At 40.4% G+C, this 17,838-nt stretch overlaps 1 protein-coding gene and 1 long non-coding RNA gene across 8 annotated transcripts in view; one reads left to right on the top strand and one right to left on the bottom strand.

Annotated features, from left to right (window-relative positions):
* The window catches only part of ect2 (epithelial cell transforming 2), a 52,536-nt gene extending 39,810 nt beyond the window's left edge, over positions 1 to 12,726 (bottom strand). For 2 of the 7 annotated variants that reach the window (XM_086225307.1, XM_086225311.1), the window contains exons 1-9: positions 12,286 to 12,726; positions 11,537 to 11,725; positions 10,900 to 10,979; positions 9,159 to 9,251; positions 5,847 to 6,029; positions 5,039 to 5,128; positions 4,519 to 4,626; positions 2,531 to 2,604; positions 1,004 to 1,134 (exon numbers count right to left, since the gene is read on the bottom strand). In XM_086225307.1, coding sequence (XP_086081433.1) covers positions 1,004 to 1,134; positions 2,531 to 2,604; positions 4,519 to 4,626; positions 5,039 to 5,128; positions 5,847 to 6,029; positions 9,159 to 9,251; positions 10,900 to 10,979; positions 11,537 to 11,669 — 892 coding nt within the window. In that variant the 5' untranslated portion in view covers positions 11,670 to 11,725; positions 12,286 to 12,726. The remainder of the gene's footprint in view (positions 1 to 1,003; positions 1,135 to 2,530; positions 2,605 to 4,518; positions 4,627 to 5,038; positions 5,129 to 5,846; positions 6,030 to 9,158; positions 9,252 to 10,899; positions 10,980 to 11,536; positions 11,726 to 12,285) is intronic. The other 5 variants (XM_086225308.1, XM_086225310.1, XM_086225312.1 and 2 more) reach the window with 5 other exon arrangements.
* Positions 12,325 to 17,626, top strand: LOC147250408 (uncharacterized). Its single transcript, XR_015119340.1, has 3 exons — positions 12,325 to 12,706; positions 12,994 to 13,264; positions 16,828 to 17,626. It is a non-coding gene; the product is annotated as an uncharacterized LOC147250408 (long non-coding RNA).
* The last annotated feature ends 212 nt before the right edge of the window (positions 17,627 to 17,838 follow it).

Here is a 17,838-nt window from a genome sequence, read left to right as displayed (position 1 = left end):
TAAGATTCCACTCTGCAGTTATGTGATCAGGTACTGGAAAATTTCATCCATTAGTGGTGCAATGAATCACACGGTTCAGCACACAAGAACTGTGGATAAACTGCAATTTATTTGTGCTGTTCAGTGCTCTGCTCCCTCTAAGAGTGGACCAGAGCCTTGATGAATAAGCAGACTCTTACACTAACGTTAGCCTGTATGAATAAACCATCCACCCATCAGTCGCCCACCTGAAGGACTTATTTGATCCCATGTATCACTGAAACTCACAGACATTTCACTCTACCTGCTGCTGTTTAAATGATAATTAACAGTGTCTCATCTTGTCTTGTCAGGACAAGAAGCGCAGGCTTCTCAGCAGTGAAAGTCATCTTCAGAAATCCAACCAGTAATGCATTTCTCTAGAGTCATTGTCTATATACACTTTGCTTGGAAAAAGACACGTAGAAATGGGGGCTGCAATAGCTTAGATGCTGTGTCTGTAGTGTCCCCCCCCCCCCCGTGAGAAACTGTCAAAGGATCGCTGCTGTCTATTTTGACCATTATTAATTCATTCAACATCCCCGAACCATCAACCTTCATTATTCTAGCAACCAATTGACCATAACTATGGCTTAAGTATTCATCTTGATTTGAGCCTTTATCATCACAAAGAGACAGATTTACAGGTAAAGTATTTCACTAAATAAATTGAGAGCAAAATAATACCCCGTCTTATTTGGGTGATCTGAAAAATGATCTGATCTGCAATTCAAAAACCAGTGATACAAGTTTTGTGATACATTTCACCTCTATCAGTGGTTTAGATAGCTGTGATAAAAATTTACTGTCATCACCAAATTGAAAATCACACCTTACAAACTGTAACAAGTCAGTGACAAGGATGAATGCAGAAAATAATAATAATACTCATTTTCTATAGTTTGGAGTGTGATCTTGACATTTTTACAGCCCTTCCAACACCAAAACTACATCAGCGTCCATGTTCTAACAATGAATCACTGACCATGTTTGAGAGTCCTCTCTTCCATGTTAGTCTTTTCTTCTTCTGAGAAACCCCAAAAACTGAGGATGCAGTCCTGGAATGGAGGCACTTTGAACTCTGTTCGAAACTCCTCATCTCCTGCGTGGAATGGCCTTTATAGATGGTCATGTAGGACACAACGTACTGTCAAACATGTCACTGTTGTCACAAAACAGATACACAAACAGGGGTGGGGGGTGGGGTGGGGTGTTGCGGAGTTTTGCCGCCATGGACAAAACTGCCTCTGATTGACCTCATGTCAGGACCACAAATGTAATTGATTCCATTTTGTGTATTTCCTGCTTTGAAACTTGCTGGTAAACAATATATGATATGTAAATACAGGTAAAAAATGGACTAAATCCTGCATCAATTTAAGTGTATGGATGATTTTTTCATCGTTTGGACTCACTAACTTCTCCAGCACCTTGCAAAGACAAGTGGGACTTGTGACAAAATACCCTGCCATGATATTTTGCCACAACATGAAAATGTGATATGCATCGATATGAGGAAAGTCATGCCCACAATAGAAGAAATACATTCACACCTCCGCTCCTCTGCTCTTCATCTACACTGTTTCTCTGATGTGTTGGGCTGAGCACCTCAACACTAACAGCATGAGAGCGCACTGAAAACAGGGATCTGAGCAGCCACACTAACTTGATCACAACCCTCTTTACTACATGAACAGCACTTGTTCCAAAAATACACAGAAAGGCCAGATTTACATCTGTTCTGTCTGCACTCTTAAAACATGTACATGCCATGGCCTCCTGTCATGTTTTACTCAACCACAGAGTGATTGTTGAGCTAATAGTGAATTGTTATATCACCAAAATGACTGAATTAAAGTCAGCCTCCCCCTCTGAATACCCAATTTAATAAGCCTAAGCCTCCATGTAATTTTGCGGTACATGTATGCACGTACTAGCAGATAAGGTGAGGGTGAGTGGGAATAAATCAACATTCCAGTGACCCTGCTTTGACTTTGTCAGTCATTCATGCATGATTTAATGAAATAATAATGAATGTATAAATCAATAAATAAAAATGAATTCTAAAATTTTAAAAACAGCCAAACTATCATGTTATATGTGCTTTACTGACTGTAATTAGGGCCTGAGCCTGAAGGTACTTCAGGTGAAGACCCTATTATTTCAAACTATATTTCAATTCAGATTGACAGTGGAAAAGGTTTCTCCAGGAGAATATCAGACTTCTCTGGTCATATTTAGCAATTGTAATAGTTGAACTTGTGATGGTAAAATTTACTGAAGTTGTATGCTAAACAGTGTGTTTCTGCCTAACTGGGCTCCAGCAAGACTAAAGTAAACTAAGACTTTTGTAAGTCACATATTTTCATCATTCAATTTTTGTTTCAAATGTTAACCCTTGAGATGAATGTCTCATCACACACCTGCTTTAAATAGACAAGTAAAAAATAATGCTAATGCTAAAACACACATTCAACAGAACAATAAAATCCTTCAAAGATTTTCAACTCACACATCATCTCTTCTCTTCCAGGCCTCATAAATCCACGATGGAGTGAGAATCGGTGTCCCCATACACACAGCCAACTGAAAGATCAGGAATCACATCAAGAGCAAATGAATAAATATTCCGTCAAGAGATGAGGCAGACATAAAAAGAAAAGCATGACAATACTCAATCATTTTATCACATCTTCAAACAATTCCTCTATATAATGCTCATCTCTCCCTCTCCTTCCAGATCCAAATTGGAATATAACAGGTACAGTTCAGATACTAAAACAAGTAACAAAGGCTCCATGTTTGAAATGGTTCATCTGGCCCTTCTTAAGTAACCTTTCACATTTACATAGAAAACAGCCTTAACTGTGGCCATTGTTTCTGCATTCTCTCTTACTCTGCTGGAACAAAATACTCCCCTACAACATGTTACAGTGGGAAAATGGGAGAGGGTGAGCTGAAGTTAAAAGGAATAATGGGGTGGGGGGAGAGAATAAAAGAAAAAATATAATGTGAAACCTAAAATCCTTGCCAGAGATGACTGAGAGAAACAGAGCATCAATCCTCTGTTCCTTTATGCAGAGAGATGCCAAGACAGTGACTTGTGTCGATCTATTTATCCCCCATCCATCTATATCATCACCCCCATGGAAACGGCCATGCTGTGAATGCAGCTCAAAGAAGAATCCAAGTGGGAATTCTATCACAATTTTTTGACATCAGTCGAGGACACTTTGGGAATTCAGCTGGGTTTGGTAAAACTTACAAGTATATTAACTACTGCAGCGCCTGCTCAAAATGGGCCAGGTCAACGCTGAGCCATCCTTTCACATAAAGTCCACTTCTATGAGTTGCTGCTTTCACCTAACAAGTGCAGTTACGTCTGTGTCTGAGCATCTCCTGAGACACTCATTCACATCAGCTGAGAGAACTCCACAATCACAGCCCAACTCATCAAGAAAGACCAAGAAACACACACACACCTTTATCAGAAAGTGAGGTTCAATGCCATGAATAACAAGTATTTTTTTTCTTTGTTTTGAACACAGGGGAAGTTTAATGATTCAACAAAATGCCAGGCTATCTGAAAGGTATTCCTTTCCTTTTTCTATCATGCCATCAAAATGAGAAACAAAACAGAATCTGACACAGTACCGTAATCATTTTAACATGAAGAAAAAATCATCAGACATCAAAACTGTAATTGAAAATAAAACTGAATAAACTGCCCAGCTCATATATATTATATCTATCCATCTATCCTGTACAGTATTCTGAGCAGTTTGATCAAAAGTGGACAGGAGGATCATAGTATCCAATGAATGTGACCACATTCAGATAGGGTGGTCTGGTCTGTCAAAAACATGTTGAGGAACCGATAGAGCCTGTAATGTTTTGATTTCTCTCTCTCTTCTACTTCTAACTTGCCATTGATAAACACTGTGAAAAGATCACTCTCACAATATCACAACACTCACTTTTATATCACGAGTCCAACAAGTAAGTATATAAGCAAATTAAAAATGTTGTATATGGAAGTAATGCAGATATTTATTTACACACTGAGAAGAAGAGTAAGATCCAATCACAAGTGGTCAAAAATACACATTTTAAAGCCAAGTAAAAACACAGCACACACAAGCGGCCAGCTCTTAATACCAGGTGTGCACAGGGCCTGCATCCCTCACTGTTCCTTAATCCTGCCTTAAAAGCCATCTCTTGTCCGCTGCCTTCTCCTTCAACCCCCATCCATCATTGTGCATCCATTTTCTTTGTCTGTTTCTAGTTTGTATCACCATTATCGTTAATAATTCATATTATAGTTCAGATTTAAAATAGCCTCAGGCCATTTCAAAGAAACATCAGAGTCTATTGCCAAAGCTTTAAAGAGAGATGCAACATGTCAACATCATGCAACCCTACTGTACTTCTGTGTTAATGTCAGGTAATCACATGGTAAGTAGACAGCAAAGACACAACAATGAGTTAATAAATACAAACCCTGTATTTCTCTCCATGAGTGGAGGAAGCGATGAGATGGGTAACCTTGGTGCTGAAGTGCTTCCGAATAATGCCCCCCATGTGATGAACCAGATTCACCAAGTTCTTCTACAGGGACAGTAAAGCAATGGGCACAGGGTTAAGATAAAGAGAGAAAGACCACAGTGGACCAGGCTTTTTCCTGGCAGGTACATTTTTGTGGTGCCTGACCAATGCATGAAACTACTAAAATCAGCCCATTGGTTTTTCCATTATTGAGACAACACATCTTTAAAACCACAGTCAATATGTAGTATACTTCCTAACTGACTTATATCCTCCTCTATCCAAATACCTTGCTGTTGCACTCTAACCCTATCAATCAGGAAGGTATCCACATGTGAACACAAAAATGTGTATTTCTTTAATCAGGAGAAAAGGAAGACAGAAAGGAAATGAAGGAGGAAGGGAAGACAAATACAAGATGGAACAACAAGGGGCTTCCCAGCCTCCAATAGTAATATTGTATTAATGAACTCACCATTTCCTCTTTGTTCCTGAAGCCAGTGAAACAGAGCGACAGGTTCAACATGGTGGTGGAGTACAGAGGACGACAGGAAAAAGGTATTGGCTGTGAACAGGGAGACTGGTGAATCCAGCAGAAGTTTTAAGAAAGACACATAACAACCAACTAATGCAAAGTAGGGGAAAGACAGTCCCCTGCGCAGTCGGTCAACACTTCATAGTTTTTAAGACAGACAAGTATAATCTTCTGAAATTTTAATAAATAATAGGAAATCAACCTCCATTTGAAGCAGAGCAGATCTTCTTTTGGGACCTTTTGAATAGTATGGGTGCAATCTACAACAAGGCTCAACAGCATTCCCTTCTGTTATCAAGAGAGGCACATCTTTATTACACCCAAGATTGCAGCATGCTGCTGTGAGAATATCTTATTTCTTCATGAAACAAGTGTGCAGAGCACTTTGTCTTGTTGATAGCAGCCACAGTTGGAGCATCTAAAGCACTGCCAGCCAAGGCAGCTCCTTTTAATCATCCTGTTCAGAGCTATCACGCATTTTTGCTTACTGCGATTTAAACTAGAGGTTTATCCTTTTTTGCTTACTGCAATTTGAACGAGAGGTTTGGCTCGCCTGTGGTCAAACGAAGGACAACACACTGTATGTCAAACAGCAATCATTTCAAAGAGAGGCAATGACTTTGCCCTTTGAATATGTTTAAAAATCTAAAGAGTGAATTATAGGTGCCCACATTTTGATGACATGACCTGACTGTGTGTCAATCTAGTGTGACATGCAAGTGTGTGCTTGAGAGAAATAACAACTTACTTCCTCCTTCAGAGTGGAGTGCAGCACAACAGGAGGACCAACAATGCGGCTGTCATGCTTGTAGAGGTAGTTGTAGTCAGAAGAGTCAAAGTCTTGGAGGACGAACACCGTCTCAAATTCAGTGTTCTCTTCATCTCCAAATTCTTGGATGTTGTTGGTCATTATGCATGGTGTGTTGATGTCCTGATGGGAAAGATCACAGTATGGGGGGGATGACGCAGAGAATGATAGACTGATTCAGCAAAAGCTACACTTGCACAATTAAGCAGCCAATAACCCGAGTGTGACAGACAAGTGCGTTAGAAATGGCCGCAGTGCATCTTGACTCACTAAGAGTAAAATCAGCAGACCATCTCTATAATATCAATATACTCACATATTTACACACAACCTTCCAATCAATACTAATCATCTAACATTTGGAAAGATAGCATTTACTTTTGAAACTATTTCGTAATTGTATGGTATTAATACAGTTCCAATTCCTGACACGGACATATAGTGTATGACACAATAGGCAGCAATCGAACAATGACCAACTCTGTACCAATAGGCCATTTCTACAACATTTTAATAAAAGATTTTGGGTTACACAAGCCCTTTGAATATACTTGTCCTTTGTTCAATATTGCCTAATAAAATACATCAAGCACCACTTTCTCATAGAAAGTCTATATTACCTAAAAATACTGTTCAATCATAGAGTCAAGAGTCCAAGGTCGGGACCAGTATTTAATCCATCTAGAACAGGGGTGGACAACCATGTGCCATGGAGGGCCGTGTGTATGCAGGTTTTCCTTCCAACCCAACACTTTAACAGGTGATTCCACTGATTAACACACCTTCAGCCACAGAAGAGTGTTAATCAGTGAAATCACCTGTTAAAGTGTTGGGTTGGAAGGAAAACCTGCATACACACGGCCCTCCATGGCACATGACTGCCCACCCCTGATCTAGAAAAATAAGTGTAAACAAAGTCTGCAGTGTACAGTCCTTCACTCTCACGCATACTGTAGACACCTGATCAGTGCTGCAGGCTCAGATCAGATACTTGCACAAGTGGTGCTCTGAATTGGAGAAGAGTTGTGCAAATCAATAGCGTCAATAACTGAAAACAAACAAACAGAGCAAACAAACCAGCTAAGTGCAGCAGTGCTTGTAGCCAGAAGAGTGAAATGACCCTCGGAATACGTTGCACCACAACAATTAGTTCAAGCAAGACAAGTGCAGCAGTACAAGCAGTGACACACACACAAATGTTATAATTATGTGTTATTGGATGGTAAGCAGCTGCACCAGTTCCAAAGATGAGATGAGGACATCAGCACCAATCTTACGTCTGCATGTCTAATTCAGAGTAACATCAAGGATGTTTAGCCCGGTTAGAATTAAGAGTGGGTGAGTATATGAGAGTGGTGGTGGGGGGGGGGGGGGGGGGTGTCCTCATTTGCCTTAGGTACAGAAGAAGGCATATGCCACTTTCTGAGCAGATAAAACAAAATTGATGCTCCACCGATACTTGGATCCGTGCATATTGATATTTTAGAGTGGAAGGAAAGTGGCAACACTGACAGTGAGATTTGAATAGACGAGAGATATAAAATGATGCCTGTCAAATATCTATTTTGATAACATTAATTTGATTTATGTTATCACATATGTCAAGATGTGTTACTAAATGCACTTGTTGAGCTGTAGTGGCAATTTCACAAACAATATTGAATTTGAAATGATACAGAGAACATCTAATTGAAAAGACTGCTCTGCTAAGCACTCTTGTTGTGACTACCACCTGAGCAGAGGATAGCACCTGTGCTCTCAAGCTATATGAAATCATTATCACATTTTCTCATGTTTGGTGGCATGGTGGTGCAGTGGTTAGCACTGTTGCCTCACAGCAAGAAGGCTCCTGGTTCAAGCCCCGGACCAAGCAGGGGATCTTTCTGTGTGGAGTCTGCATGTTCTCCCTGTGCCTGTGTGGGTTCTCTCCAGGTTCTCCGGCTTCCTCCCACAGTCCAAGGATATGCAAGAGGGGACTGGGTTAATTAAAAACTCTAAATATACCGAAGGTGTGGCTGTGACAGTGAATGTTTGTCTGTCTATGCGTTGGCCCTGCACTGGACTGACGACCTCACCAGCGTTAGGGTTAGGGTCTCACCCGAAGGCTGCTGGGATAGGCTCCAGCCCCCCTGCAACACTTAACAGGATAAGTATAGAAAATGGATGGACAGATTTTCTAATGTTCTGGGCATCAACAAGTATCGCTTTAGTTTTCATGTAGTTTTAGAGTGTAAAATGGCTGCAGGGAACATGAGTGGTCAGACGCAAGAGACATGATGGCAGTCGCCATGCACACTTCACCACCTGCACATGGATTGTGTTGCATATATGGGAAAGGTGTGAAAATTAAGCCAGTAACAAATTACAATCATGATACTGCACATCCTCAACATCAGCACTAATCACGATGCGGTTGCAGTGATTGTGAGGAACCACTGTTCAGTGGGCAGGTGTCCTTCAATCAACATTCACAAGCTATTTTACATTTAAGCTTGAATTGGGGTGTGTCAAGGGCGGGATGCCAGGCAAATGTCAAATAGGTACATTGCCAGTCAGTGGATTAAAAAGAGAAAGACAATGGACGAGTGTGTGTACACTGTTTCATGAATCAGGAAATTTTTGCGTGCACACAATTTCTGTGTTTTGACAGTATGTCATCCGTAAGAAGCTTTCCTGAGCACAGCTTTATAAATGTGGCCTCAGGACTGAACATATCACACCTGGCTTTATTCATTGAGACATTAACCCAGATCACCGCAGGCAAACAGATGGGCCTAATCTACTCCGAAATATTCCGTACAGCTCCATGTCACCCTACAACTCTCCACTGGTGCATGTCCAGCCTCACTGGCCTTGAGCATTTGTTTGAATTGAGTAAGAGTGTTTATGATAAGCTAAGCACATTCTCTTTTCACATGCATCTTTAACAGCAGAGGGCCCTAAAAAAAATCCAGGTTTCTCAAGAGCATTGCTCAGTCCAGGGGTCTTCAACTATCGTGTGGGTTACGAGCCTGATATTTGCCATGAAAGTAAATACAAAGAATCACTTAAGAAACCTGCAGTGGAATTTGAGGGCAAATGTTAAGAGTGAAGCAAATATGAAGTGTTATATGATTCATACTTAAATATTCACCATTAGTGGCTTGGACACACACACAAAGATTGAGGACAGATCCAGTGTGAATCAACACTCATGCAGCAATTCCCATCCAATTATCCAACAGTCATATGGAGGCACACACACTACTGTACCATATTGACTATAGATTTAATCATCATGTTCTCCTCGGCATCCGACTCGCCTCCTCTTAACTTTACCACTGGTACCTCCATGACTCGGATGGCCTGTAAAAACCAATCAGCAGGAAGTGGATGTCAAACACTTGCATTTCAGAGGCGAATATGAGGGGAAAAAATGCAAAAAAAGAAGGGAAGAAGACTGAGGGAGGGTAGGTCAGAAGAAAATTATCTTCACAAGGATAACATTGAGAATGACTGAGTTTAAGGACTCAGGAAGGAGGAGGCAAGAAAAAAAGGGGGCAGGGTCTATGTGCTTCCAAAGTCTGAATACAGTAACTTCAAACAAATACCAATCTCCCGAGGGGGTCGGCTGGAAAAGCAGAGACATTTCTCTTAATGCAAATGTTTTTAAAGTTCAAAGCCCTTTGGGCGGCAGAAAGAAAGGAGAAAAAGAAAAGCAGACAGAAAATGAAGGCAATGTGAAGAAATGGTGGGGGGGGGGCTCTATTTCTGTAGACTAAGGGAGCAATGGCGGTGGGCGGTCAGGCAGGCAATCGGGAGTGCTCTGATGGAGCTGTGGGCAGATGTCTATGGATGTTGCTGTGCTGCAGATCGGCGGGAAGGAAGTGACAGGCTCAGGAACACTGCAGAGGAAGGAAGTCATTCTAGCAGCACTCTGTCTGCTGCCACGCCTCCAAATCACCTTCACATGGCCACACACACACACACATACATAGCAGTGTTTCCACTTCCATTACCACTTTTTTTTTCCTTGGCAGGGTTGAAGCTTATAATGGCTACAGCAACAAAACTGCCCAAAAAAAAAATGGTAACGCTTGGTCCCACAGTGAATCTGTGGTGAACCAGAATGAACGCTTATTTGTAATGGCTTTGCTGTTTATCTGTTGCTTTAGCTGTTATTGGCCAATAGAGCAGCAAAATTGATGGAAATTAATCACAATTTGGCCAACTGCAATTTTCAAATCACACCATGTTTCAAAGGTGCGATATGTGTCGCTGTGTGTCAAAATATTATTTTCAATTAAATATTCAACATACACATTATCATCTACAGACTTGGTGTAACATCTTTGTTGGATAGATTTTCATAAAAAGAAACCATAACCTTTAACGGGCTTTTCAATGAAAATGAAGTCAAAATTGACACTCTCTCCGATACAGCACATATCAGAATTGTACTTTGTCAACCCACCCCTAAATTGCAACCCAGTCAGCCATTAATCACCATTAGCTTCAAGCTAAATATAAAAGGATGGCTCTTTCTGCATTCTGGAGTCGCAAAGAAGTCATGCAGAGGGGAAAAAAGCTCTTTGTGAGCTCAAGAGATCTATTTATGAATGCCTGAAAGGCAAAAAACACTTTCTTGGTATCTCATTAAGACTGGACTTGACCAGCTGCTGCCTCTGTGTCTCTGCTCCTTCTGCAAACACACATAGTCACGTCTAAAGCTGTGCGCACATATGAAGCAACATGTCCAATGCTTTCATGCTTGTGAACGAGGAATATAATGTCCAATGAGTTGTAAGATTAAGGTATCTCCACCTGAGAAAAAAATCTAGGGTTAAATCCATAATAGTCAAACAATGAACACCAGGAGAAAGTTATTGTGAAGCAGTAGTAATAAGAATTGGTATCATCCCTAAAACAGTGTTTCCTGGCCCTAATTTTCAACGCAGCAGTGATTTTGACACGCTGGAGTCACAGAGATCCGCCACATAGAGGAATGACATACCTGCAGAGCTTTGACCAGTGCTTCATTCCTGCCTGCTTCTCCAACCACAACAACCCTGGTTACCACCTTCGGCAGAATATCTTGGGGGGGGGGGGGGTGTAATAGTGTAAACACAGGGAGAAAGGGGATGGAGAAACACAAAACAGTACTTGAAATAAGGCAGGGGGAAAAAAATGGTTCTCCTCGATAGTCCTACATGCAAATCGTCAGCCACTAGGTGCTTCTAATATCCCACAATGAAATTAGGTTAGACATGACTTTGGTTTCTGTTGCTGAATAACCACTAATAAATCAATAGTGTATAGTAGAAAATACATTTCTGATCCACGTTACAGATAGGACAAATAAAACTGAAGCCTGTAATATTCCTAAACTTAAGCTGAACTATTGACCATTATAAATAACTTCGATCTGAATTCCCAAAAAGCATCACAAACTCTTGTGAGGCCTGTAGTCCGATCAACACATCACGTTTAATATCTAAAGCAGCTGCCTACAGGTTGAAATCATTGATCAGTATCCAGGTGACTTCTGATGTTCGTGCAAATGCTCCTGGGTAGGAGTTACAACAAAAAAATGCATGGTCAAGAAAAGAGGAAGAAGACGAAAAAAACACAGTGACACTTGTTAGACTGACCTTCCCCATCTTCAGATGCCATGCCCAGAAACACATGGTCCTTTGTGGTTTCACAGATCCTGGAATCATAGACTGAAGAGTCCACCAGCAGACTCCGAGCTGTCCCTAAAGTCACGATGCTGCTGTCAGCCATAGCAGGAAGCAGGAGGCTCCAAACTGTCCAAACTATCAAAAGTTACAGGGAATGAACTGAGACAGACACAGAGGAGGAGGAGGTGGGGGGAGCATAACTTAGCAAGAGGAACAGGAGCTGGTGACAACTGTCAAACTACAGGCCACATACTGAACTCGGCCTGACTTCAAACCAAATACTTCCTCAGTCTGAAGTGAACTCTCATAACTTCACCAAGTTAGCCATAGGCGTTGGGTTTTTTTTTTGCATGACAACGTCCAGTTCATACAATACACACATCTTCATCGACTCCGGTGTAACGCGAGACATCAAGATTAACATTATTACAGAAGATGAAACCTCAAACCAGCAATGTTGATAGTACAATTGCTCCTCACGCAGCTCATTGGGTCAGTACAGTAACACCAATATATCAACCTTCGTACTATTGTGTTTCTAACTCTTTCTATAGAAGTGGGGGAAATCCAGCATGCGTTTGAGGAGAAAGGACATTTTTGGCCGATTTTAAGACTTAATTAACGTTACTTTTTAACGTCATAACGATGCACGTGAGGCTGTTCATTGTATAACGTTAATACTTTTTCTAACAGCACAATAAATCCTATATTAAACGTACCGACTGTGTTGGTGGCTGTTCTCCTGGGTCAAAGTAACCGGTTGAAGCCTGGTTGGTAAAAGAAGCCGACCTTCCAGCTATCCCGGCTAGCTACCAAGCTAGTCAGTTACGATCGAAGCTCCGGCTCTGTCCAAACCTTCAGAAATACTTCTTCTTGAAACCTGCTGGGGTCTGGTCCCGATGCATCTTTAAGGACAAGCAGGAAGATTATCCAAATCGTCGCCGTGTTGCGTCTTTAGTTTTGTTTGTTTTGTTTTGTTTTGTTTTACAGTGAACTAGCTCACTGCAGCAGGAGTAGTCCAGAAACGGTGTCAGTCCACTGTTAGCAATCAATTCAAAAAAGTACGGCAAATAAGGGAGCTGCACGCTGATTGGAGTAGAGGGACGGCAGGCCAGCAACTTCCGCCCGGAGACGTCGATGGTTGGTCTGTTCATTCAAATCACGATGCGCACTCGGAGTTTCGAGAGGGGAGTGTCCGCTGGAGATCTGTCGTCATTAGTGACTTTCATCTGAGTTTTATCCATGTTTCATTCTCTTTATTCAAGCCAAACATATTTGAACAGTTTAATGTTGCCTCAAAATCTGCCTAAAAACTTAATATAGAGATGAACTGCATGTAACAAAATTGGTTACAAGTTATTTAAATTTTGTTTTAAATACAAAATATCTAAACTGAAGTAGCCTTTTCTCTTTGTAACCCTCTGTAGTTCTTTTACACACCATCAAAATAAAGAAATGGTTCTGGAAGTGGTACAGCAGTGACCAGCACAGCAGCAAGAACAAGTCTACCTTCTCCCAGGCAGATTATCTGAAGGTCAAAACGGTAGATGACTTCAGCCTGAAAGTGTCAGGAAGGCACATGCAGAATTTTGAGTTCATTGCTCAGGTTCAGAGTGGCAAATCAGCTTCTTTAAAATAAAATTGAGCTCATAGTATGATTAAGAAGCACCAAGAGTGATGAAACCCATGAAGAGACAGGTATGTCAGCTGAACTCCACAGTGCCAAGATGGTGGTGCCAAACCAAACATGACATCATACAGTAGAAGCCATGCCTGGTATTTCTGAGAATCATCAATCGGATCAATAAGATACTAAAAATGATTCCATTCATAGTAGAATTATTGGCTAATGCACTGGTAGCTGCACTGCTTTCACACGAGCTGCTCTTTGTAAGAATGTTCTGTGGACATGATGTCAAATATTAAAATATGTGGTACTCCGTGATATCTTCAAAATGCTAAAAGAACAGAGTGTGAAGTAAAAGTTTCATTTTTTTTGATAACTGAAATTTGTCAAATATTTATTAAAGACACATAGATTTTTGTTTCATATAAAAACACTCTCAAGCTGCTCCTGTCTTTTAAAATTTGTTTTAACAGACTAAACCTGATATTGACTTTATTGAGGCCAGTAACGTAAGTTTTCTGTTACCAAAAATGGCCTTAACAAGCTGTGTAGGATTTTAGATGGCTTGGTTTTGCCTCAGGCAAATGCATTTTGAGGGCTGTATATAGCCCCACTTGCAAAGCTCTACCAGTACAGCTGGAGTGTTGCATGTAAGCACAGAAGGGATTGCTTTAATCAACCTTTTAAATATGCACACATAACATGGGGTGAATCATTCCCTTAATAACAGCAGCAATGTGCTTTACAGCAGGGCCTAGGTGGGCAGAGGATAGCACCTGTGTTCTCAGGCTTTATGAAATCATTATCACAATTTTCTAATGTTTGGCGGCACGGTGGTGCAGTGGTCAGCACTGTCGCCTCACAGCAAGAAGACTCCAGGTTTGAGACCCAGCTCAAGCATGGGGTCTTCCTGTGTGGAGTCTCCATGTTCTCCCTGTGCCTGAGTGGGTTCTCTCCGGTACTCCGGCTTCCTCTCACAGTCCAAAGACATCAAGAGGAGACAAGGTTAATCCGCTACTCTAAATTGACTGTAGGGGTGGCTGTGAGAGTGAATGGTTGTCTGTCTATATGTGTTGGCCCTGTGATGGACTGGCAACCCATCAGGGGCGTACCCTCCTTCTCACCCGAAGGCTGCTGGGATAGGCTCCTGCCCCTTGTGACCCTTAAAAGGTAGAAAATGGATAGATGGATGTAAGATTGATGCTACTTTTATAGATGGATAATACATTTCTGATGACCCCAAATTGTTTAAAAGCATGCCAGATATTTCATAGAATCCATATTAGCTACAAATTTGTCAAATGTAAGACAAAAGTTTCCCATGATCTTTGACTTTTACAAATCTTAATTCATATGTGACCACAAAGACCGATGAGTGTTTCATAGAACTTACCTCTTGTCTATGTCCTTGTGAGGGAATTGGTTTTCAGCAATAGAACTATAGCTGTCATATTACATGATCTCTCTCACACACACACACACACACACACACACACACACACACACACACACACACACACACACACACACACACACAGCCCGATAAAATCAGACAGACAAAACACTGAAAGAGACATAGGCTGATGTACATAGTGGTCCTTTGGGTCGCAAGATGGAGGACAATGAAGACATTCACCTTCAGCAGTTCCTGCTTTTCTTCTTCTAGACTACTTTGCAAAATCCTTAGTATGCTTGTCGCATTCCTGGGGCTGTCAGACTGCTCCTCCAGTCATCTTACTGACACACACACACACACACACACACACACACACACACACACACACACACACACACACACACACAAACATTCAATATCTCTCTCTTTCTTTTTGTATTCAGCCCTCGGGAGATTCGCTGGGTGGAATAAAGCTTTGTCAGGACCTTATCTTCGTTCTGTGCGGCTTTGTCCTCTCTCCATCTCCTCTAACCGTCATATTTTCTGCTCAGTCCTCTGCTCCCTGATTCTCAGTAACCAAACACATGCATGTATGGAGACATAGGCTGGTAGTCTTGGGAACTGCTTAGTCCCCTGTCTGTCTTTTGATAGCACATGCAGTACATGTAGTATTTACTTTAACTTCCTCATAATGCTTGTAAGTTAAATTTATATTAAAACAACATGGTAAATTTGCAAACATCATAGCCTGTTTGCAGTTGTAATATGAAATTGTAAACATTCAAAATGAGCTCTGGCTGGAGTGATGCCTGCATATTTTCCAGGTAGACTTTGATTTATTGTGTGAAGGGAACTCTTGTTATGATCACTGACTGGTTTTGGATGTTGGTTGGATGTGTTCAATTGGTACTGGTTTCTAGTGGGAGCTGTAGCTAATATTGTATCACCTTATCAATAAAATAAAATAACTCAAATTAAATAATCACATTTAGTGATGTTTTCATGTCTTGAGAACTTTCTTTTGTCTATTGCCCTCTATTTAATTTATTCATCTTCATACACATTCACGCATTTATCCAAGAGTGCAACAAAGAAGGAAACCTTGAGAAAAGAAATAAACGAAGCAAGTCTGTCTCTCTTTGATGACATACCCAATACATTTTGACCATATTACCCAAAATTTCTCTGATTGCAGATGTATAGAAAGTGTTGTCCTCTGTTTGATTGCAAAAACAACATTAAACCAGCCATCCCTTCCTAGACAGGGTTGTTTGCCCTGTGATAGGAAAAATCCTTATTAAGTCTGCAGTAGTCTGAATATTCAAAGCAATTGTACCTACATGCTATAAGGTTTTGTGTATAGTCTACATCTTTTTCCTGATATGTCATCATCTGCTTACCCCAAATCTCTCATATTTTCACTTACCCAATGTCTTACTTACAAATATCTTGCTTCTGCTCTTTTCAACATTTCAGAAGTCTAATGTATCCTGTTATATGTAAAGAAAATGCAATGATGGTGTGGTTATATGTTTATTTTCTCTGCACCCCTCTGGTTTTATTTTTACGGTTTCATGCCAAATGTTTTGAGCCATTTTTATTCAAACCAGTTTTTTTTTGTAAAGTTATCTGTCAGTTTACTGTCTGCTATCCAGGCTGGTATTAGTAGTCTCCCTATGCTTTTCCACACCAAAACGCTTAATTGGGCTGCAAAACAGACATTCACATCTGGCAATGCCAGATCTCCTTTCTCTTTTGATAATTGTACCATTTTGTACTTAATTCTTTGTTTCTTACCCATTCAAATATGACAATAAATTAACTTATCTCAACTTAACTAGCAACTTATCAACCATCAACTCATTAATTGCCTTAATCCTTGAGGTGAGGCTGAGGAATGAGAGGTGGCTCAACAAAGAAATAATTCAGTTCATTTTTGACATTAGTGTTATATATTCAGTGTCAAATAATTGTGTGATGTTGTCTGAAAGATAAATCACAAGGTATGTCCCTGACTTTTTGTCATATGTAACAGGGAAGTGTTTGAATGAGGCTCATACCAGAATGTCAGGTTTTATATTTTTATTTTCTATTCAGACAGTTGACCAAATTCCTCTAAAGCCTCCATTAAAATTGGTACTACTCAAAAAGCTTCAATGCTGATAATTTGTGGACCTCTGCAGATTATTATGCACACAGTTTACCTCTGATCTCTTTATTTTTTTCTGATGTTGACAGTGAAGTTCTACAAGGAGAAAGAAAGGGGACAGGAGCGACCTTGCTGGCATGAACACTCCAAAGTGAAGGATTTTGAAGCTTACACTGTCTCTAACTCTCACTGTCAGATTATTGCATGAAAGCCAAATTTATCCAGAATCTTATACAGGAAGATTCATCTAACTAAATCAAATACCTTTCCTGCACTCAACCCAATAACCATAGCTTGTGTCTTATTTTGATGTATATGCCACACAATGTGTCACGTCCTTATCTTGAGTCTGTGTCTGATCGATAAATTCAGGAAAGAGCCAATATTGATGTGTAAATTTTACAACACATGTTTAACATTGAAAGGACCCAGTATTTTCACTATCTAATTTGCCTTTGCCTTCTTATGGCATTGCAGAAATTATGGCTTTCTTCCATAAAGTAGGATCTTTCCCATTTTAAGTGCCCAATTACATATCTGACACAGTCTCGGAGTAATCTCTTCTCCAGAAGTTTTACACAATTCCATTGTAAAACCACCCACGCCTGGATTTTGTAAGTCTTGATATTGTTGACATCACTTATTTAATTTATTTATTTATTTGACATGGACAATGTATGGCCTTTTAGCTGCTCCAGAGTTAACTACAAGGAATTTACATCTGTAGTCCCTAGGCAGGCGGCAGAAACAACGTTTCTGTTGAGAAAACTGAAATATCGTGATGTCGTGACCAAAAGACATACCATTTCATCATTATGTAGTCTTTCTTTTGTAACTGATAGTCTATTTTCTTAGTATGAGCACATCTTATTTTGTTTATACTGCTGTCTGCCCACTGCTTCCTGAATAATGAATAAAATAATTTCAAAGTTTTATTTTCTATCTCATTTAGTAATTTGATTTATTTTTTGATTGCTCCTGCATTCTCTGTTTCTGCTTTGTCTTTGCGACTTTTTTAGCTTCTCTTGCTTTAGCTTCTTTAGTGATGAGGCATAGAAATAATTTTCTGTCTCTATTCAGCCATGTGAAGATCCCACAAC

This window comes from Aulostomus chinensis, chromosome 14 (genome assembly GCF_037954235.1).
Source record: "Aulostomus chinensis isolate RoL2024-O1b breed Wild chromosome 14, RoL_Achi_v1.0, whole genome shotgun sequence".
In the NCBI taxonomy this organism is placed as follows: Eukaryota; Metazoa; Chordata; class Actinopteri; order Syngnathiformes; family Aulostomidae; genus Aulostomus; species Aulostomus chinensis.
This window is presented reverse-complemented; position numbering and strand designations above follow the sequence as displayed.